The 23,930-nt window shown below is 39.9% G+C and overlaps 1 protein-coding gene and 1 long non-coding RNA gene across 2 annotated transcripts in view; one reads left to right on the top strand and one right to left on the bottom strand.

Moving 5' to 3' along the window:
- Positions 1-19,685, top strand: part of birc6 (baculoviral IAP repeat containing 6) — a 149,592-nt gene extending 129,907 nt beyond the window's left edge. The window contains exons 69-74 of the mRNA XM_042333493.1: positions 661-878; positions 1,365-1,526; positions 3,572-3,649; positions 5,497-5,685; positions 15,214-15,348; positions 18,948-19,685. Coding sequence (XP_042189427.1) covers positions 661-878; positions 1,365-1,526; positions 3,572-3,649; positions 5,497-5,685; positions 15,214-15,348; positions 18,948-19,139 — 974 coding nt within the window. The 3' untranslated portion in view covers positions 19,140-19,685. The remainder of the gene's footprint in view (positions 1-660; positions 879-1,364; positions 1,527-3,571; positions 3,650-5,496; positions 5,686-15,213; positions 15,349-18,947) is intronic.
- Positions 173-23,930, bottom strand: LOC103181771. The gene is made up of 3 exons (XR_488240.2): positions 23,683-23,930; positions 20,566-21,846; positions 173-217 (listed from the first exon to the last, which is right to left on the bottom strand). It is a non-coding gene; the product is annotated as an uncharacterized LOC103181771 (long non-coding RNA).

The following is a 23,930-nucleotide window of genomic DNA, read 5'->3' as shown; positions in this document are numbered from 1 at the left end:
TGTAATGAGCATACATTCCCCAAACCACTTAGCAGCCTGTGCACATTTCCAGAGTCCACTAACCTTACGCAGTTGTGCACAACTGGCTCAGCTGGTAGCGCTCGCCTCTGAGTCAGAAGCCCCATTTTGGATCTTGAAAATTATAACGTCTAGGTTGAAATTCCAGTGCAGTGCTTGGGTGTCTTCCTTTGGTTGAGACGTTAAACTGAGGTCCTGTCTGGGTGTTCAGGTGGATGTTGAAAATCACATGTTGAAGAAAAAAATACAGTCACTCCTCTTTACAGTGTAGCCTGTGAAGTGCTCGCTGTAAGATATCCTTTGTGCAAAAAAGGCACTATACCAAACGTAAGCATGATAAATGCCACATGAAGAATTTCAGGATACATGCACACCATCAGACAGTGTAAAATTGGCAAGTTTTGAAACTAAATGTGACTTCATTCTGTTTAGTCCTTACAAAAATATTATAAAATACTGTTTATACAACTCAAAACTCATTTAAGTCCTCATTTGACAATTCTTGCCCTGCCTAGGAAGACGTCATACTTTCTACATCTCTACCTTGGTTTTCTTCATCCAATGCCTTTGTGTGTTGTATTGAAGAGCAGCTTAAGTTTAATCAAGGTGAATACTGATTCTGGTGTTTTTGCTTTGTTTAAGACACTGCTGAGATGGTCACAGAAGATGATGATGGAAAACTGGTGTTCAAAGTGAACTACCATTACATGTCTCAGGTGAAGAATGCCAGCGATGCCAACAGTGCTGCCAGGGCCCGACGCCTTGCCCAAGAAGCTGTCACACTTTCCACATCTCTTCCTCTGTCCTCTTCATCCAGTGTCTTTGTGCGTTGTGATGAAGAGCGATTAGATATAATGAAGGTAAATACAGAATGTTAGAGAAAGTACTCGTAGATCAGCTTGTCCATTTAAGTGCGCAAGAAGTGACGTAACCAAAGCCAGCTAGTTAGGACTGGAAGGTGGGTGGGCTGAGCTTCTGGGTAATGTGGGTTCCCAAGACACCAGCACTGTAAGAGAAGATGCGTTATACCAGGTGGCATTATAATGTGGGTGACCACCTGTAGTTAAAACATTTTACTTTTTCACTTTGGCCATTGTTAAATTTGTACGACATATGAAGGACAAGAGATAAATCAGTCACTGAGACAAACTAGACTAATGGACTTGAGTGGAATGGACTGACTTAGATTTCTGGTTAACCTTTACTGAAAAGGAGCCTGGATCATTGGCATCATTTACATCCGGACTAAATGTTTTATTAAGCATTGAAAATGAATGAAAATTGTATTAAAGAATGCACAGTGATCATATTTTCTACTGATTATTTCCTCCTCCCTGTTCCATTAGGTTTTGATCACAGGACCATCTGATACACCTTATGCAAATGGTTGTTTTGAGTTTGATGTATATTTTCCCCAAGACTATCCCAATTCTCCTCCACTGGTGAACCTGGAGACTACAGGAGGGCACAGTGTACGATTTAATCCGAATCTTTACAATGATGGAAAGGTAAGGGAATGGAATTACAGGTTTTGAATTCAAGAAAGACTAAAATTGTCTAAACATCTTCAAAAGGGATCTTCCTATGAGCATACGTCAGCGTTCTCTGGCTTTATATACAGTGCAGTAAACTGGAGAACATAAAGCAAAAAAATGGATTTCCACATAACATGGTTGAATTGTTCTAAATCAACAGTTAGCTGCAATGTAATTCTAAGCGTCATTGGTTTGGGTATGGTCAAAGGGCATGGTTCTTGTTTTAGGCTTTGCCTATTAAATCACAGTGAAGATCGAGCAGTATCTCACAATGATGAATTTAACAATATAATATGATTAACCTTATGAATCTGGGGATCACTTTGAGGAAATACAACAACAACAAGATTACATTTGTATAGGGCCTTTCACGTCGGGAGGACGTCCCAAGGTGCTGGACAGAGTACAGCATTTCAGACCCGAGCCGGGGACGGGGGTGGAGGGGAAGAAGGGGGATGGGCAATGGCATGGTCGAAAAGGAGGGTCTTGAGGCGGGACTTGAAGGAGGCTAAAGAGGGGTTGAGGCGGAGTGATTGGGGAATGGAATTCCAGAGGTTGGGGGCCGAGTGGCTGAAGGCTCTCCCGCCAATGGTGGGGTGGGTGGGTCGGGGGACGTGGAGCAGGACAGAGCCGGCTGAGCGGAGGGAATTTGCGGGTTGGTAGGGGATTAGGAGGTCCGAGAGGTAGGGTGGGGTGAGGCCATGGAGGGTTTTGTATGTGAGGACCAGGATCTTGACCTGGATCCTCTGAAGGATAGGAAGCCAATGGAGTCGGGCGAGAATGGGGGAGATGGGGTCACGGAGTTTGGTGCGGGAGAAGACACGGGCTGCAGAGTTCTGGATTATCTGCAGTCTGGAGGGAGGAGTTGGGAAGGCCGACAAGCAGGGAGTTTGCATAGTCGAGCCTGGAGGTGATGAAGGCATGAACAAGAGTTTCAGAGACCTGAGGAGTGAGGTAGTGGCGGAGTTGGGTGAGGTTACGGAGGTGAGGGAAGGCAGAGTAGGTCATGGCTTGAATGTTGGGGAGAAAAGACAGTTGAGGGTCGAACAAGACACCCAGGTTCCTGACTGGCTGGTGAGTTGAAGTGTGTGACCATGGAGGTTAATGCTGCCAGAGCCTGAGGCGCTGGCGCGAGCCAATCAGGAGGGCCTCAGTCTTGTTCACATTCAACTAGGAAATTTGCCCTCATCCAGAACTTGATGTCTAACAGGCAGTCTGTCAGGACAGCAGTGGTCCTGGAGTTGAGGGTGGAGGCAAAGAGATAGAGTTGGGTGTCATCCGCATACATATGGAAGTTGACCCCATGTCTGAGAATGATGTCCCCAAGGGGGAGCATGTAGGTATTAAAGAGGAGAGGGCCAAGGACAGAGCCCTGGGGGACGCCAGACGTGACAGTGCGGGGGACAGTTAGAGGCAATGAAGTGGAAATAGTGCCTAAAAGGGGTATGGTTTGTTCAGTTTTCCCACTAAGTCTAGGAAAACCATGCATTGTAAATTTTTAACTTGAGGAAAGCCCAAATCTTGGCTTCTCGCTGGTATTCAACTTTCTGGGAGGGCGTGTCCATATTGAACTCTGATTTGATATGGCTTCTCCCTGTAACATTTTATTGGAGTGGCCTTGTGCAGGAAAAGGCGGGTCTTGGATATTGTATGAAATTATGTAAATAGCCTATTCAATAATTTTATTCCAATATTCTTAAGTGATTTCAAGTCTTTAAATCTTTTCAGTTTTGTTCCCAAGTCTGTGTTTACAGCAATTGTCTTAACAAGTGTGTTGCACGTTTATGCATGTTGAGACTCTCACTGCAGGGTTAAAGATTCCGACATGCCTCCTCCAAGTTTATTGAGACGTAATTGCAATCGATCACTGGATAAATCTGAGGCCACTGTTTAATGGCTTGTATCAGAGCTTTGCTAGAAATTGATGACTGATCTGTAAAAGGTGTGAAGACTTGAAAGGCCACCCAGTAGTCTAATATGCTGCAGTATGACTTTCATCTATTATTTTTTCTTTGAAGGTCTGTTTAAGCATTCTTAACACTTGGCATGGAAGACCAGAGGAGAAGTGGAATCCTCAAACATCTAGTTTTTTGCAAGTAAGTAGGCAATATTTACTGATAGACAGTGTTCAGTTATAAAAATGCAATTTGTTGTAAAAACACAGGAAATGCTTGACTTAATTCCTAAAAAATATTACGTTTGTTTTCATCCAACAAGCCAAATTAAAATGTCAGGTACCAGTTGTACCAATTTGGACCAGTTGTATCTTCACAAGAATTTGAATGTACATAATGTGTCTAATAAAAAGTGCAAATGAAAACTAGTTTAATATTAATCACAACGTTTAATAGTTCATGGTTCATTAACCCATTAAATGGGCATTGTTGCAGAGTCTTCCTGTATAGAATGGGTTAAATCCATTGTTTCAGGTAGTGCTTCATGAACACACTTCACAGGTTAAATCTGCCTGTGGAACAGACTCAACGTTGGAAATAATTTACATGCTGCTCACAAACTGCAATTTCATTTCTCCAGCCACCTTGTCTGTAACAGTACTGTTTCTTAATTCCATTTTGTGATAGCTGATCTGAGTGTGCTGTTGCACAGATTTTGTGATTTATTTTGAGTGGCTCGGCAAAGAAAACTTGCTGTATATTTGGTTCCATTTTTCCCTTCTCTAGTGATCAATTCCTCATCCTTCTCATCAACTAACTAAGTTCCATTCACGTCAGTGTTGCTGTGCCAAGCTTTAGCCACAGAACCTCCACGATAATGCATAAATTGTTGACTTCTACTTAGTGATGGTTATTTGACGTTTCTAAATGGAGTTGCACTGATGTCTTTGGATTCCTTTTTTGCACTCCTGTGCTTAAATGTATCAAAGGGAGAAAGAGACCTATCACTGACATTACCAATTTGTTACTGATTTTCGGCTTTAGTCAAAGGCTTTGAAATCTTCATGATGTATGTAGCTACCTAGTTTTTACTCCATTACCATTCTGTTGCTCAATTTGTTTCCTTGGTGATTTGACATCTCTGATATTCAAGATTGATCTCTCTTTCTCTAATTCAACACTCGATCAGCTTGAAGGAGGTATATTCAAAAAATAAAACCTGGGACATTTATTTTCAGGATCTGTTGTGTCAAAGGGAGAACTGGGGAATTTAACAACATTTTTTTGGTGTGGGAGAGAATCAGGATTTAATTTGGAACATTCTGAAACTCATCTCACTCCAATTCCAGTCTCCAGCAATCCTCACGCAAAACTAATATGCGTGTATAGATATCTAGAACTTGCTTTTTCCAAGGATTGTGGGAACTGGAATTGTGGCAAAGCCAGTTTTGGGATGCTCACACAACATACTCGGTGATGCTGGGGGGATGGCAAATTCCAAGTGAATAAATTCAACTTAGGAGAAAATTGATTTTTATGATTTGACTTTCACTGCAACAAAGCGGTATTTATTAGTGAACATAATATTTTTTTTTAAAAAAGGCTTTTTTTTCTTTTCATTTTTTTTAGTCTTCATTTACGAGCTTCAACATCATTGGGTCAAAACGCCCACCATAACAATATTGCTCTCCTCGTTAACAGACACGTTGAAATTGTGAATTACAGGTCTTGGTAAAAAGCTTTTCATGGCCAAATAGTGGATACAGTGACCAGGCTGTGACTTCCCTTATTCCCTTCTATCGCCTCAAAGATATATACTACTATCAGGTCTCTTATTTATGTTTCTTACTGAAGCGGTCAGTTTTGCCCATATGATGTCCATATATTTTTAGCTGTTTACATTTCTGATAAAATTCATGTAGGTATTCTTTCAAAAATACTAAAACAATCATTGTGAATATTTTGTTCAAATTTGAAGCGTCTTCATCTGAAACCAAACCACTGTATGGATGTTATTTAAATAGATATGAATCCTTTCATTCCTGCAGGTACTAGTCTCAATCCAGTCTTTGATACTAGTAGCAGAGCCTTATTTCAATGAACCTGGCTACGAGAGGTCAAGGGGTACCCCAAGTGGCACACAGAGTTCCAGAGAATATGATGGGAATATAAGACAGGCAACAGTCAAATGGGCCATGCTTGAACAAATACGGAATCCCTCCCCATGCTTCAAAGAGGTAGGTTTGCTTTCAATTCTGAGTGTGCCATTCTTTTTGTTACTTAACTGTAATCATGTAACTGCAGTTCTCCGTTGCAATCCACTATTTGAAACAGTAGAATATTTGTTTCTGTAACATTGAGCACTACAATGAAGTTACCTTATCCAACACGTTGTGTAGAGATGTTTCTACACAGTGAATCATTGATGTTGGATCAACACCAATAGATCTTTACTCGCCAATGTTTTGTGTAGAAATACAGTGTAGAACGTGAAATGTAGGGTTGAATTGGTGTATCTGAACTGAATTGTTAAAGAACCTGTACTGTTACGTGGGTGCTTTGAGAGTAAGAGTAATGATAAAAGTATTGCAAATGGGATGGTGATGAGCGGTCCCATTTTGGGGGAAAGATGTTCTGACACAGAAAATGGCATCATCAGAGCAGAAATTGAGAAATTGGAACAAAATACATTGTAAATTTATGCATAAATATGAAGTAAAAGGAATGCGGAGTGCTGGATTAAAAAGTGTGCTTGCTTTTTCTTTTATTGATCACTTCTGAATTTTAAAATATACACCAGCTTCAGTGATGTGTGTAAACAATCCACATTCTCAGTGTGTTTAAAGAAATGTCCTAACCTCACAGCTTGCACTCAGCACATCTCAACACATTCTGTTGAGCAGCTCTCATCACTGACCATCAGAAGGGTTGTTGTACATTGAATATGATCCGTTTTTTACAGACACTAACACTGATAGTTTAATGGTTTTTACAAGTGACGAGGCACACAGTTTCGCAAACAGTTTATTTAAAACAGATTTACTTAAGGCAGATAATCCTAGACCTCCAACCTTGTTTGTTTTTGATTGGTAAAAGGAGTGAAATTGATACCTTCATCAACACTTAAAATACCTAAGGGGTGGAGATATTCTAAAAGTACAGTACAGTTAAAGATAGACTTCAAATTGAATCCCCAGCTTCCAAGCAACATCCAAATTACAAATAGTGACACCTGCCAGGAACCAGAATTGTGGCACAACACCCCTTAGCTCCATGCATTCTATTTCTGGTGTGCAGTTCCTGTGGTGGGGACTTCTGGTTTCTAGCAGGAGTCATCATTTGCAAATCCTTTTTTCGAATTTTGAAGTCTCTGCTACCAATATGTTATAACAGCAAAAAGGCATCTAATTATCAATGAACCCATGTTCAGTATGGGGATTTCAAGTGGGGGAAAGGTGAATTTGAGGCAGAATATAATGAGGTCTTAGTGGCAGTGCTTAATGCACTATGATTGGATAAAGCTGTGAATGAAAAAATGTAAACTTTTCCTTAGCCTCCTTTCTCTGAACTCTGTCTACTGAAGTTCTTGTATTGCAGGGAGGTGAAGCGACTCATCTTAGCATTGAAGTCACTCTGGACTAATGAATTATGTTCGTTCAAATATTTTAGCAAACTTATGCACCAAAGCAAGTGGGAAATATTTATTCATGTACATCAATTGATGTGTTGGGAATTATAAAGCAAACATTATTGCCCCAGTACAGCTGCGAATAGTAGACTTTCTCTTTGGATTTCTTATTCATGTCGACTTTTAATACCTCTACAGATAAATTTGTTTAACCAGACTAAAACATAAATGCATAAATGTCTAGGTTAAATATTTACGCATGTCGACAACACAAATTGGACACATCTACTAGCTCTGAATCATGTTTTTATAGTTTCAAATTGCAGTCTCCTGTCAGTTAACTGCAGATATATTTGTTCACCTACTGCCAATAGCAGGATGGAATATATATGGAATTATTTATTTTTTCCAAATTACTTTACCTCCTAAATTCCATCCCAAGTGACCTCAAGCCATACATCATCTTCTGTTGAGAGGGCAACCAGTTCTCAAACCTTTGATTGTGCATTGAAACAACCAACAATTTTTTAGATAACACTATTTTAGTATAACTCTTATGTACTTTCTTGGGTTTTGACATATTCCATAATGAGGTGAATATTGCAGCATTTCTTCTGCAATTTTTTCAGAAATCCAGAAATTTCCTTGTAGTTTGCCAATTGCAGGATGAATGTGAAATGCAGAATTTTCAGGCGACGATTCATTTTTAGTGGAGCCACTACCTTTATAATCAAGACTGCTAAAACATGTGCTGCTTAAACTACCTCCTGCAGTTGGTCTCGGAAGTGCAGTTTTTGTGTGATTGGTTGTGCGATCATCCTGCTCATTCATCCTGCTCATTGTCATAGCTATGGTGAGTGCAGCATAAACCACATCAATTATTAGGGTCAAGACGGTGCTAACATTTTTCTATCAAAAACAAATGTAATCTTGGTCAGGCCCACTTGAAAAATGTACGTTTTACATTAATGGTTTCACTCCAAGGCACTATTACACTTCAAACCCAAATGCATCATTAAAATATCTTCAAAAAGGCCAGTATGAAATTCAGATCATGTACTTGACATTTCTGTGTGTCTGGTTAGGCTTTGTTTAAATGTAATACAAAATCAGGAATGCAATTATCCTGAATTCCTTAGTGTTATATTGCAAAATCTGGTTAAACCCTTTACCGAGAAGGTATTTTTTCAGAGGACAACCTAGAAAAATCCTCTTGAATACTTTTTGTGGGCATGTCCCCCCAGCCACTATTGTTCTTCTATTGGTTTGAAGTGAAAAACTGGAGGAAGAGAGTAATGCTTATAATAAGCTATAGTGTGTAGGATCACACTACCAAATTAGATTCGAAGAACAATATATGGCTGAAGCAGAAAACTTAGTTCAAAATGAGAATCCTATCCATGAGACAATTTATCATATTTGGCAGAATTAATTCGCTTTTTTATAAATGCATGTCTTGGGTATTTGAGATTTTGTTAGATCTAATTTGTTTTAAGACCCTTTTTCTTCCTGTAGATTATTTGAGGTTGCAGATCATTTACTTCCATTGTAGAGCTTCCTCTAATTTGTTCCATTGAACTATATTAGATCATGTGATCAATACATACTCTTTCGTAATTGGCAATGAAATTCTAGAAGTATATGTAAGTACACAAATGCATCTGTATTGTCCCAACACCTACTATTTCTACAGGATAACAAAGAAGGTCTTGCATCTTATCACATGAAAACATTATACAGTATGTTTCATTGAGTAATTACTGTCATGTGGTCTGGATTCCTTGTGCCCTGGGCCAAGAGCACTTAGTCAAGAACTGGGCTTGTGGTTTGCGACCATGCCTCCCCAACTACATAATACAACTTGTAGGTATTTCTCTTGAGTAAATGGCGACGGGAATAGGCATAGGTGATTGTTGGGAGTCTCCAGTTACGAACCTGCACGCAGGTGATGCGAGCGACTAGTGACTTTGTGCTGGGTATAAAGGCGACAGTGCTATTCGGCATCAGCTCATATGACTGAGGAGTCCTTTTTAGGATCCACTCTGCTCACCTCAAATGGGAAGGGGGCTAGAAAAGGTGTCTAATAATAACTCACCTTGGTCGACCTGACTGGGTAACCGCACCCAGCAAGGTTACCCATACTTGCTGTCACCCATAATACTGTCTAAGACTTCCCCTCCTGTGTTTTTTTAAAAGCTGAGGAACAGTTTATTCTTACTCGATGATTTGGTAGTGGAGTATTGACTGCTTTCTAAGTAGTCTGGTTATTAGAAGTGTTGAGTTTTACAAACAAGAGATGTATTGGAATTGCTTAACAACAACAAGATTACATTTGTATAGTGCCTTTCGTGTCGGGAGGATGTCCCAAGACGTCCCAAGTACAGCATTTCAGACCCGAGCTGGGGTAGGGAGGGGAAGGAGGGTGGCCAATGGCATGGTCGAAGAGGAGCGTCTTAAGGTGGGACTTGAAGGAGGCTAAGGAGGGGGCGAGGCAGAGTGACTGGGGAATGCAGGGAACAGGCAGGTTGGTAGGGGATTAGGAGGTCACAGAGGTAGGGTGGGGCGAGGCCATGGAGGGCTTTGAAGGTGAGGACCAGGATCTTGAACTGGATCCTCTGAAGGATAGGGAGCCGGTGTAGTCGGGCGAGCGTGGAGGAGATGGGATCATGGAGTTTGGTGCGGGAGAGGACACGGGCTGCAGAGTTATGGATTATCTGCAGTATGTGGAGGGAGGAGTTGGGAAGGCTGACAAGCAGGGAGTTTGCATAGTGGAGCCTGGAGGTGATGAAGACATGAACAAGAGTTTCAGTGGCCTGAGAGGTGAGGTAGTGGCGGAGTCGGGCGATGTTACGGAGGTGAGGGAAGGCAGAGCGGGTCATGGTTTGGATGTAGGGGAGAAATGCATTTGTGAGCCAATTTTTGTTGCACGCGTCTATATTGTGTGATTTCTTTTGTAGACATTGTAGAGCAGGAGAATAACTACATAAAAGCTGTCTTGAAAGTAGCGACATTCAGTCAGCACCTTACAAATATGAATACAATGAGATTCACCACGAGTCTAAATCCAACTTTGACACTGTTAGGATATTTTTAAATGAAAGGATTCCCTTCATGGTTGCCAGATAATTGGCAGCCGATTTTACCACAAGATCGGCAAAACGTTCAAAGAATGAAGTCAATTTTTTGAGCTGATAAGTTCGTTGTTAGGTTTAAGATGAAATGGTATCGTTATATTGTCCTATAACTGACTGGAGCTGGTTTCTAGGTTACCTCAACTCTTGAATCATAAACGAGCAAAAGGGTGAGTAGCAGAACATTTTTTTAGCTGAGATCAGATCCAGATACTGCACTAAAGTGATGAATTAGTGGGTCCAGGCTGCTTCACAACTTACCAGCTAGAAGTATTTTTTTTAAAACATGAAGAGCAAGAACATGTATGCATTGGGTGTTCATTTATCTCTTTCTTTATATTTGAACAATTTTTTGTCATCTGGTCCTCAACGTGTTCTAAGTACGCTTAGCTGACCTTGATTTACAGATGTGGATGTTTTTAGAAATTTCAGATAATGCCAAGCTTGAAGGATGGGGAAGAGTCCTGTACAATCGGAACAGGCAGCAATAATCTTAAGAGACATTGACAGCATATGCACCTGGGTTAATGACTAGCAAATGATGTTCGATACAAGGCTTGTAGGAAGTAAAGCCAGATGGCACATATGACATGGGGGTTCATCTCTGCCATTGAGCTTCCTCGTGATTGTGAATTTTTCAAATTATTTGTTTTGATCATCTCACAAAATCACAAAATTTGTTTGGATGAAGAAGGCCTGTTCAGCCTGAATTTGACTTGGGATCCAAACTCAATTGGTGTAGCACTTATAGCCCAACATCCTGATTGTCTTATTTATTGCTGCCTCACACTTTTGACATAGTAAGCGCCAAGTCATCTAATATCTCTAGATCTCTTTCAGCTTCCCCATTGACAAGTTCTGTCCCATTCAGGGATTCACCCACAAAATATACAGTCAATTCACTTTACATTATATTCTGAAGCGCTTCGAGATGTCTCAAAGACGTGATAAGGCACTATGTCAAATGCAAGGATTATTATTGTACATCATTTACTATTCTTGAATCCTATATGTAGCATTTAACATTTTTTATGTATTGCATTTATCGGTATTAAGCCTAATTTGCCAGTTAGGAGCTCACCCCAAATTGGTGTATTGGCAAATCTAACTATCTTACACTGTATCCGTGAATGCAAACACAGGTCATTGAAACTCTTGTTCATGCCTTCATCACCTCCAGGCTCGGCTATGCAAACGCCCTGCTTGTCGGCCTTCCCAACTCCTCCCTCCATAGGCTGCAGATAATCCAGAACTCTGCAGCCCGTGTCCTTTCCTGCACTAAACTCCGTGACCCCATCTCCCCCACTCTCGCCCGACTCCACCGGCTCCCTATCCTTCAGAGGATCCAGGATCCAGATCCTGGTCCTCACCCCAACCTATCTCTGCGAGCTCCGAACCCCCTACCAACTCGCCTGCTTCCTCCTCTCAGCCGGCTCTGGCCTGCTCCACGTCCTCTGACCCACCGGCCCCACCATTGGCGGGAGAGCCTTTAGCCACTCTGCCCCCAACCTCTGGAATTCCATCCCCCAGTCACTCCGCCTCGCCCCCTCCTTAGCCTCCTTCAAATCCCGCCTCAAGACCCTCCTCTTCGACCATGCCATCGGCCACCCCCCTTCCCCTCCCCTCCCTTCTTTCCCCCCCCCGATCCCAGCTGAGGTCTGAAATGCTGTACACTGTCCAGCGCATTGGGACATCCTCCCGACTTGAAAGGTGCTATGCAAATGTAATCTTGTTGGTGTTGATATATACGAGGAACATAAGGGTTCAGTCATCTGAGGCATCTGCTTAATACCTCTCACTATTGTGTCCTATTTATATTTGAAAAATGTACAGTAATTCTGTGCACTAAAGCAAATCTGTTTGCGGTCCAAACTTATCTAGGACCTTAAGACTGATAGGCTGGTCAGTTTTAAAATAACCATTTTCCCAGTTAACTTAACCATTTCTGCCTGTTGTCCACTTTCATGCCAGTGCCTAGTCGAGCAAAAATTTATTTTTGCATATTTACAATTCTTCTTCATATTCTTGACTTAATTTGCTTAATCAATGTTCCTCTATGTTGTAGCTGAAATGCATTGTCTTTGTTATCAGTAACGACTGCTGACTGAAAAAAATTAAACTGTGCTTAGATTGAGGTCATTGCAAGTTAACTAAATATTTTAGGGAAATTTAAATGTTTCAAAGTCTCCATGGCTTTTATTATGGCACTATTGTTACAGACCTAAATTGTGCTAAGTGCATCATTACTGACGTAAAATTGTGATGATTTGGTGGTGATTGCTATAGTGATTTGGCCACGATTCTGTATAAAAGCATGGAAGTGTATGTGAGTTGCATTCGGTGTTTGAATATGGAGACCAAGAACCAGCCTCTGTTTTTTCTTTAAAAGACCAATTCTGATGAAGCTTATTTTTGTGAAATCCAAACCACATTTTGTTTTAACGCTACTCCACTATTGGGCTTCCTTCAGCTCCCTGCCAACACTTGCCTCATCCTACTTACTACTTCTCCTAATATTGTGACACCGAGTATAAATACATGCAGCTTTCTCTGAAACCAGTTATTCATGAACTTGTGTCCAGTAATGTGAATGACATTTTTTGATATTTTAAATTTTATTTATCCTATAAATTTGTTTTGAATGGCAAGTACTTTTAAGAAAATGTGCTGCATGGATAGATTTATCAAGTGGCATCTGTAAATGCCACTTAAACAAAATATTTCAACAATCCATCAATATGTAAACCATTGTAAAAAAAAGAGAGAAATTATAACGGTTTGGAACCAGTATAAACATGAACTTTGCAGAAAGACTTGTATAGTTTCAAAAATGGGAACCATGTTTGATAGTCCTGTACTTTCATACCAGCTTGTGGAAGAGCAGCCTCTCTGCCCCCACCCTTTGGAACTCCAGCCCACAATCCCTTCGGCTTTCTCCCTTGTCTCTTTCAAGACGTGTCTCAAGATCCACCTCTTCGACCATGCCTTCGCTCACCCTCCTACCCCTACCCTCTCTGCCCTTCACCCCACCTGATCCCAACTCCCTGCTCGGGTCCAAATGCCTAACTGTCTAGTGCCTTGGGACATCCTCCCGATGTGTTACGGTGCTTTACAAATGTTGTTGTTGTTAGAAATGGATGGTGAGGATGTTTTGATGGGGTAGTATGTAAATATTGACCAGCAGCAATACAGAGTTGTGAACTGTGCATTCAATTTCCTAATTTTTCTCATCTTAATTACATGTTCACCCAGAGGGAATCTGAACTGTTCTTGTGCTAATGTTGGGAATATCGTCACAAGATGGCATTGGTAGAGACTGTTGGAGGGGAAGAAAATGAGCTAAAGCTTGGGAGTGTGGAGAGAAGAGGGAGAAAGTCTCTGTGATCTGGTCGGAGATGGACTGTATCTGTGTGGGGTGGGAGGAGAGGAGCTGATGTATATAGGGGAACAGAGAGACCGGCTGGTATTGTGGGTGGAGAGAGAAGGAAGGGGTGCTGTGAGGCTAGTGCTCTGGGAGGGGGAGAGAAAGATTGACGCTGATTTACATCTTTATTGCTGGTACTTTTTCAAAATTTGCAGAATGCAACTATTTGTTTTTACAAAATAGGCCTGAGTTGTGGCATTGTCGGAGGTGCCATTCTTTGGGTGAGATGTTAATACTAGGTCTCATCTGCCTCTTTAGGTGGAAGTTAAGATCCCATGGCACTGTTCGAAAAGAGAGGAATTTCTCCCAGTGTCCTGGCCAACAAATCCCCCAAATAATATTGGTCATTCACTCCATGGTTATTTGTGGCACACTGTTGTGCACAAACTGGCTACCGAGTTTTGCCCACAAAGTACACAGTGAATCCACTCTACAGTATATCCTGTGAAACCCTTTGAGACATCTCGATGACGTGATAAGGTGCTATGTCCAATGCAAGAATTATTTTTATTGATGATTTTCAAATGTTACAATTGGTGTCGGGTCAAAAAGGTTTTCTATTTACTTAAATAAATGTAAAAGATTTTTCATAAATTTGAAACTCATTTCTGTTGTCAGGTTTCAAAAGACTTGTGGAGGGAGGAGCAATCCCACCCCTCCAAATAACTCATTTTGTCTTTATCAAATAAGGCTTTTGGCTTTGTCAAAAATACAGGGGAGAACTCATGATGTCAACACACTTCATTTTTTGACCCAATCCCAAAATGGAATTGGTTCTGTATTTGTGTTCTTGTGGAATCCACCAAGTAATGGCATTTGCATTGTGTTAAGGAAATTCAAATTAATTTTATTAGTCTTTTTGTAGAGATTTAATTGTTACAATAACAAGTTTAAATTCTGCTGCAATAATATTGGCATGAGCAAAGCTGAGCTATTTTGAGATGTGGTTTGCATTTTAAAAGCATGAAGACCTGAGAAGACCCTTTAGGATTGAAGGAAATGTGGTGGTGTAATCCTGCATGTTGTTTTACAAAATACATCTTCTGTGGATAATGCAACCTTCTGGAAATGCACTGAATTAGCCAGCAAAAAAAGTCTCAATAATGATCAAGCAGATGCTTTGCTTATATTTGCACCTCCTGATTATAGGGTGCTATTGACACAGTTGTGAAGTTACCAGGAAGCAGATGGAAAGAGGGGATGTACCAATCCAAAGTGGGAGGATGGTTTATAGGAATTCTATGTGGTGTTCAAATAGGAATATTATAAAATAAAGCTCGTATAGCTTTAATCTATGGCACACGCCACAAAAGGGAGTGTAGCACGGCTGATCCATAATTCTGCCAGTGAGGAATAAAATATCTAACATTTGGTGTAATTTTAATATATTTTTGGGAACAAAAATGAAGTCCTTTTGTTACCACTGATACCTCAACCGCAGGCTTTGACTTTTAACTCGGTCTCAAATTCTAGAAATAATCAATTTAATTGGGTAGATACTTACTAATGGTTCAATCAAGGTTTTAAAACATTGCAAATGCAAACAACCTAACATGCTTCCCTTCAATGCCTTCTGTTCTAGGTCATACATAAACATTTTTACTTGAAGAGAGCTGAAGTTATGGCCCAGTGTGAAGAGTGGATTGCAGATATTCAGCAGTACAGCAGTGACAAGCGGGTTGGCAGGACAATGTCTCATCACGCCGCTGCACTGAAGGTAATGCTGGAGGAGAATGGTTACTTGCATGTTGAGTCCAACAAATCTGATTGACCTTTTTTCCTTCTATTTTTGTTCACTGAAAACTAAACTCAGGACTTTTGCAATTCAAAAAATCAGCTATTTTTATTAAAGCACGGCAAAAAAAAACTGGCACCTCCCTATCTCTCCGACCTGCTTACCTCGCAACCCACTGCCTCCGCACAACAGGCTCAACTGAAAACTAAACTCAGGACTTTTGCAATTCAAAAAATCAGCTATTTTTATTAAAGCACAGCAAAAAAAAACATGGCACCTCCCTATCTCTTACCTCACAACCCACTACCCACTGCCTCCGCTCAACAGGCTGTGGCCTCCTGTATGACCCTCATGCCCTCGGTTCCACCATCAGTGGCCGCGCTTTCAGCCATTATGCCCCAAAACTCTGAAACATTCTTCCTCTATCCCTCTGTCTTGCCCCTTCTTTCCCCATCTTTAGTCCATGCCTGAAGACTTTCCTCTTTCACTGTGCCTACAGTTACCTCCACCTCCCCCCGGCTCAGCGTCATGCTCTGCCACTGTCGAGCATTCTGGGACTCTATCCTGCGTGAGGGCTGCTATATAAATGCAAGTTGTTGTTGCAATTTATCAAGCGTTATGGGGAATAAAGCAATCAGTGTGTATTTGACACCTAACTGACTATCTACTATCAGTGCTTTCTAGTAAAGGTGAACAAGTCTACAGAGGAAGCCCAACCTTTCATTTTAGAAGAAAATACTGCAGAACAAAAATCTTTTGTGCCCATTTTAATCATTTTTTATGCTGTAGGCAATCTGATGAAAAATGGAGAATCTGATCTAATGACTGAAATAATATTCAATCATAAAAATAAAACTTTCATAACTGCATGCACCAAATATTCTAACCCAGGAACTGATTTGTAGATGTAATTTTCCAGTTAATGAAGACCCCAAAATACTGCTGCTTCTCTCGCCTGTAGAATGCGAAACTTCAAAAAAAAAATTACAAGGCACTGTACTGTGCTCAGGTTCACTTGATGAAAAATAATTGCTTTTTCATATAAGTTAATGGATAGGCTGGAGTGTGTTATGAATAGGGTAATACATTTAGACTTTGAGAGATTGCTACGAAAGCATTTTTATTAACATCTTAATTATCAGATTCATTATTATGCTGCCTGCTGAGATAGGCCAGACTCGGGTAGTGGTTACAATATGGGTAAATGTTAAGGATTTGTTGGAAGCTTCAAAAACTGAAATGATGCTGGGAATGCTCAGATTTGAAACCAATTATAATAATAATCCTTGCATTTGATATAGCGTTTTATCGCATCTCCAAGATGTCTCAATATACAGAATATATTGTAAAATGAATTAACTGTATATTTTGTGGGTGAAACGAGGTAGGCAATTACGCACAGCAGTGTCCCACAAACAGTCGTGGATTGAGTGACCAAATTATTATTATTTTTATTTGTTTTATTATGATTGGTTCCTCTGTATGTACCACAAGATTTGACCAGCTGCAATTCTGGGGATTTATTTTACTGTTGCATGAAGGAAATGAGAGCCAGTATCTGAATCTTTTGAGGTGTTTAAAATTCTTGGCTACGATCATTCAGATCACCTGCTCTCTCCTCCCAAAAAGACATTTTGACACAATGCAGTGTCAGTGAAGGAGAATACCTCTTTCTGTCAGAGCATCAGCCTCTGTTCTGGCAAGTAATTTAATTTAACAAATTTAAGTGAAGCATATTAAAACCTACAGAGCTTCCTCAACTGAATTAATCTGTGCAGAAGCACATCAGTAGTATAAAATTAAACTCTGTCTCATGACCGTCTAAACTCAACTCGTGTTATTCACGAGCAGTGGATGAACTGTTCGATGCTTTGTGAGCTCTGCTTCACCATGGCGGGAAAAAGGCTGACATCAACGACAACAAAATTACATTTATATAGTGTCTTTCACATCGGGAGGATGTCCCAAGGCACTGGACAGACAGAGTTTCGGACCCGAGCTGGGGGTTGGGATGGGGGAGGGCATGGGGGGAAGCAGGGAGATCGAAAGCACAGTCGAAGAGGTGGGTCTTGAAGGTGACAAGGTTGCTATTAAAGTTGCCTACCACAAGCTAGTTATCCCTGTGTTATCTTTTCTGATTTAATTCCTACTTAAAATCCAAAAAAACAGAAGCTGCTAAATATACAACCAACCTACGTTGTAAAATAATGGAATTGAAATAGGTGCAAGATCCTCTTCCCAAATATTTTGTTTCTTGTTGAACCACAAACTGAAATTTGTAGTGTTTTGCTGGAATAAAACTCTAGAGATTTGTGAGAGCCAAAGCTCCTTTATACTACGTTATTAACTAATTTGGTCTTGTATTGTGCTTCTAAACTTTAATGATCAATAAAATGGATAATTGATCTATCAATTTAGTTGCTGTATTGCTTATAGAAGATTCACTCAAATTATATTGAAAGCCTCTGTATATTCAGACAGTCAAAAGCGATTGTGGAGAACCAAATTTAAATCATTATGATGAAGCTGCTCTAAAGCAGTCTGCAGTATTTGCTAGAATCTTTATATTTACAATACATATTGAAATTAACTTTCAGTTACCCAGGTCCTACTAATGAGCTAAAGCACATTTTTGTGCATTTAACTAGTGGATGCCCCGGGATTTGAGAGTTTTCATAAGATGGACTTGCTCACAGTTATTTGGTGCCCTTCAGTAACAGTCAAGACAACTGAGATGAGAACTACCTTAAAAATGTATGCATTCACTGAATCAAAGGAAATCTAAACCAAGAAGTTTGAGGTAAAGATTTAAATATGTCTTTGCAAATTGGCTGCTGTTTTGCCCACAAAATAGTTTCACAACTTTACAATATACTCTATAAATTGCTTTGAGAAATGTCAACAGTGTGATGGGACACTATATCAAATCCAATAATAATAATAATCCTTGCATTTGATATAGCGCTTTTCACGGTCGGGAGGACGTCCCAAAGCGCTTCACAGAACACACTGTAAAGTGAATTGACTGTATATTTGTGGGCAAACGCGGCAGCCAATTGCGCACAGCAATGTCCCACAAACAGTCGTAGATTGAAAATGACCAATTTAGTATTGTTTTGTTTTGGAAGGATTATTATTAAGGATGATGATGATTATTTTAGGTGGTAAGCCGGAAGCCATTTTCAAAATCGTAACTTGTAATAAAGCTAAGTAGAAGTCTTGTCAGCTGTAAGACGTTTTATACAACACTGAAATAATAGATGCAGTGAAATTCTCATTGGGTCAATGGTCCTATACATCACCAATTCGAAAAATGAAGTACCAGATAAACCAGGGCACAGCTATCTATACTTAGATTATTAATGAAATACCCTGTTGCTGTCGAGCAAAACTTTTCAGAAGTTGCATGAAAGTCATTTGATCCATTTTGGGTGCTACAAGTCCATTTCTCTCTATTTGAGAAGAATTCGAGTATTATTGTACAGTATTGCTTTTTGAATAATTTATAAATGAAGTACTGAGCATTCAGCACGTCCTTCCTTTGATATTACTCTGTTTCATGTCATCTGATTGACTTGCAGCGTCATACTGCCCAGCTACGTGAAGAGCTGCTCAAGCTTCCTTGCCCTGAGGGTCTAGAACCAGAGTATGATGACACAGTGGAGAAGAGTGAAGAGACGGCAGCTGGTGAAACTGAGCTTGTGTCACAGGGCGAGGACAAGGCCGGCAGCAGCGGCAGCAGCAGAGACCACTCCCCCAGCGACAAACTATGATCTGCATTGTGCGGACTTGAAAGACTCAAAAGGCTTTGAAGCACAAGCCAAATTTTGTCAATATTTGTATGTAAGAAGCTAATTATGTAATAGGTAATAAAATTGAACTATGCTATGCCCTACAACCCCCTGTTTAAATCAATATGATCTTTTATTTACCTGTAAAAGAGTGTAAACTTTTTTGTGCTTTTATTTTTTTTGAATTGTGACATAACCACTACATGGTATGTTTGAAAAAATTGTTCATGTATACACTGATGACAAACTGATAAATCACTGATATAAGGGAAATACATTAGAATGTTTACTGAATGTTAATTTTTCAGTTTTGGCCATTAGAGGGCAGTTGTAACCAGGAATATATTGTCATTCTTATAGATATTTCACTTATTTAAAACTACAGATCTTCAGTTTGATAGCCCCCTCCTTCTCTTTGCCCTCCTACCCTCTCCCCCCCACCCCAAAAAAAATTGTTTGGCCATATTCATTGCTCATATTCAATTTCTACAGACTCCTGTAACTTCAATAAAAGATGAATGGACATTCTATACAGCTATGGTTGATTACTGGTACGTTAACAGTACTGTTAATTGCTGAGTTCCTAAATGTTTTTATGCTAAGTCTTAAATACAATTTTAATAAATATAACTTGCTTTGGTTCACATGGATGCATATTGGACTGGAGTCATGGAGCAGTGCATGGAACAAACTATCATTTCAGAAATTACTGTACACAACAAATTGAATTTATATAGTGCCTTTCATGTCGGGAGAACCTCCGACGCCGGAGAACCAGGTTATACGTGATCGATATTACATTCACATTACATTCACGTCAGGAGAACTTCCCAAAGCTCAAAACTATTTTGAACAAGAGTTTTGAATAAATGCTTGAGATGACGTGTTTTAGGTGGTTAATGTAACACACACACAAGTGGTTGATGTAGGTTTGGCAGCAAGTGGATCATCATGGAAAGTTCCCAATCTAAACAATGCAATCGGAGATCGACTCTTTGTTGAGTTGACTCTTCCTCACAGGTAAGCAGAAAAATCTACTGGTCTTCAAACTCTGTACCTCAAAACCTCCTTTAAAAAGCTATAATTCAATTGTTTTAATAATGATGTATATCAAATACAAGGATTATTATTTAAGAACTAAGTGGATACTGTTTGATGTGCTTTCCTTAAGTCATGCAAAAAGGTTTCACGGCATTGCTATACAGTTTATTGAGAAACTATTATAGTTAAGGTTTCTAGTGTAAGATAACTTGAGGCCATAACCACACGAGTAATGGTTTCAATCAAATTGTTTATTGAGAATAAATGCAATCAAACATACACAATAAAATCTGAATTAAAGTATAGTCAAGCATGGCAATGACAATTCTATAATATACTAACTCAGATTGTGAAAGTGATCAGTTACCTTTCCCCTGGGAGAGCTCAGGCGGTCTTTTGCTTCTCAATTTATTTCTCAGGCAACTTCCTTGAATCTAACTAAACTTCTCTTTATCCCCACTCACACCATTCCATCAGCCGTTCTTATCGGAGACTAAAAAAACATTTCTGTGCAGCCAGACTGGCCCCAAAGCTGTTCTGGGTGACCAGATGTCTTTTCAAGGTTGGGGAGTGAAACAATAGATTGCTGGTCTCTGAGCTCTCCTTGGAAGCCGGTTTTCTCATACACAACTTTTTCAGTTTAACTCTTTCCTTACACTCGTCTAGTGTCAAAGTGGCCATTGTAACAAGAGAAGTGTTGCTTTTACCTTTGCGTTCTTCTGTACCCTTGCCTCATTTATCTTTTCTTCATGCTCTTGTACCTGCCTCGTATCTTAAGCTATCTTCAGACAATGCTGAGTAATGTATGTTTTAAGGTGTCCAATTGGTCCTGCCATTGCTTTCCCTGAGAAATTTACTGATCACGTTTCTAAAATGCTTCTTAAACATACTGATATTACTGAACTAGTCTATTCACTATAATCCATTAGGCAGTAAGCATTCTATATTTGTTGTCTCCAGTTTGTTAAACCTCTGGGGTATTATCATGCATTGAGCTGAGTAACATCATTCGTTTCTACTATACATACTACAAAAGCTGAAAATTACTTGTACTATAAATTCAATTCAAACTAACATTATGACTGTTTCATCTACATGAATCAATTTGTCCATGACTTTGTACTCTCTGTGAGTGGTTAACTCTGTAACCATCACTTGAGTTAACAGCTTAGATATTTCCCTGTTAACGCTACACAAGAAGCAAATCAATAGTACCAAACTAATGGTCAATACAAACTAAGATAACAACAAAAACTTAAATTCCAAAGGAGTGCCTTCTATAAATAACTAATAATCTTCCTCTGTGAGTAATTCATTCAGTTTCCTTTTCACTTTATCCATGGCATTGCTAATGCTAACAATGTATGTGTCTTTACGCTTCATTAAGTTCTTGAATTTTAGTGCTAAAGGCTCAATTGGGATGGTAAAATCTGCAATGTCTAATGAATCCTGGGCCTGAATTATTTCCTGCTAGTTTAGTTTTGTGGCGCTTCCCGGGACGGTCTGGCTCATCACCTCCCTCTTGAGAAGCTGGAGTTGACATTTGTCTGCTCCCACTCTCTTCCTGGGTTAGTATTATCAGGAGGGTCACCAGTCTCGCTGACCATTGAAGTCTCGTTCCCTTCACCATCTCCATGCTCAGGGTTAGCTGTGGAGATTAAGAAAACGTCATCTCCTTTAAAACATTTCTGGCTGATTAATGTGATACCTACCTTCTATCCTTTTACCCTTGCCATATTCTGAGTTTTTACACAGCGGAACTCCGTTTATTTATGATCTGATGAGGTCCTGTGTATTTTGGACCAAAAAGATCCAGGTTATTGCAGATCTTTAACATAAGGACACAAAAAAAGACCAAGGTCCATTTACATTCCTGGTGGTCGCATGCACATATGTCCTGAACTACCTGTGTATCTTTCTGGGGGTAATGATCCCTAAAAAAAAACAATAATTTGTTGCACAAGTCATTTCCATATGATACTGAAGAGAGACTTCCAAACATGTACCCTTGGTTCTCGAGCTGCTCCAAATGCGTGTGAGCTCTTACTATTTAATTCCTGTACCAATTCCTCCTTTTTGTCCTTCAACTGTGCAGCGCGCCAGGGCATTTTTTGGTTTAACATATAAAGTGCTGGGGGTAATCCCCACCAGCGCCTAAGAGTTCCCCACCAGTAAATTGCCTTCCATAATAATAAAGGTGATTTTGTCGGCAATCACCAAGCGGTCACAGTTTAGGCAGATTTTACAGAATTTCAGGAAAATTTTACAGAATATTATTTGACAATTAAAGCCATTGTTTCATTTTTAGTTATTGGATTCCTGCTTTCAAATTACTTCAATCACCCTAAGGTTTGAAATAAATGCATGAAGCATTGTAGAAACAAAATACAAATTACTGCAGTTGCTGAAAATCTGAAAACAAAAACAGAAGTGGCAAAGGGTCGTGGACCCGAAATGTTGACACACTTTTCTTTCTCCATAGATGCTGCCTGGCTTGCTAAGCTTTGTAAAAATTTGTTTTTAATGCAACTGGATGTGGGATCAAAGTACCCCCTTTGAGTTCAGTCCTCAACAGTGATAATTTCTTTAAAAAAATGCCCTGGTGCTCACAGCTATCAGAGCAGGCTCATCTTTAAGCCTGTTTTGAAACCCACAATGCCTTTATTACAGTGGCTTTCTGTCTCTGGTTTTGATTTCCGTTTTTCAACTAACTATGTCTCATCACAATATTTCCATGGAGTTAAACTAGTTAATGCAATTATAAATAATCCTGTCACCTTAGGTTCAGTAGTAACTTTCCCCACTAGTTTCTCCATTGTGGAGTCCTGTAGCTCAGTGGTTAGAGCACTTGCCTGGCAAGCGAGAGACCTGGGTTTAATTCCAGGCAGGTCAGGGCGAAACCTTAGACAAGTTTCCTTACTCTACACACCTAATAATAATCCCTCCAAAACAATAATAAATTGGTAATTTTCAATCCACGACTGTTTGTGGGACACTGCTGTGTGCAATTGGCTGCCGCATTTCGCCCACAAGTATACAGTCAATTCACTTTACAGCATATTCTGTGAAGCGCTTTGAGACATCCAGAAAACGTGAAATGCGCTATATCAAATGCAAGGATTATTATTATTATTGTAGGGTTAATCCGGCCTCGTATTTAGTACCTCGCCTTATCACGACTTGGGTTGGGTCTCTCTTGTCCCTGATTTACTAAAGTTGCTGGAATTTATGTAAACTGAGAATAATTCAGTTTTCAAAAGCTTATTATCTTGCAAGTTCGACCTCTTTCAAATGAAAGGACCCATCTGGTGTGCCAATTTGTAGGATCACTTGCGAGACAATAACCACGCCAGCGATAGTTTCAATCAAATTGTTGCTTTACTGAATGCAATAAATGCAATATTTTAATACAACATGCATAGTAAAATCTCAATTAAAGTACAGCCAAGTAACAACAATTATGTATTAAAATAGTATAACATACTTAAGGATTGTGATAGTGATCTTTTTCTGCTGGGAGAGCTCAGTTCCCTTGCTTCTCAGTTTCTTTTTCTTGAAATACCTTTCTGAACCTACCTAACTAAACTGCTCTTTATCCTCAAAGGTCTGTACGCTTAAGGACTGTGTCTTGGTATCAGCCACAGCATTCCATCAGCCGCTCTTATCAGAGATCCAACAAACATTTCTGTGCAGACAGCCAGGCCCCAAAGCCATCCTCTATCACCAGATGTC

This window comes from Callorhinchus milii, unplaced genomic scaffold (assembly GCF_018977255.1).
Source record: "Callorhinchus milii isolate IMCB2004 unplaced genomic scaffold, IMCB_Cmil_1.0 Scaffold3, whole genome shotgun sequence".
Lineage (NCBI taxonomy): Eukaryota > Metazoa > Chordata > Chondrichthyes > Chimaeriformes > Callorhinchidae > Callorhinchus > Callorhinchus milii.
This window is presented reverse-complemented; position numbering and strand designations above follow the sequence as displayed.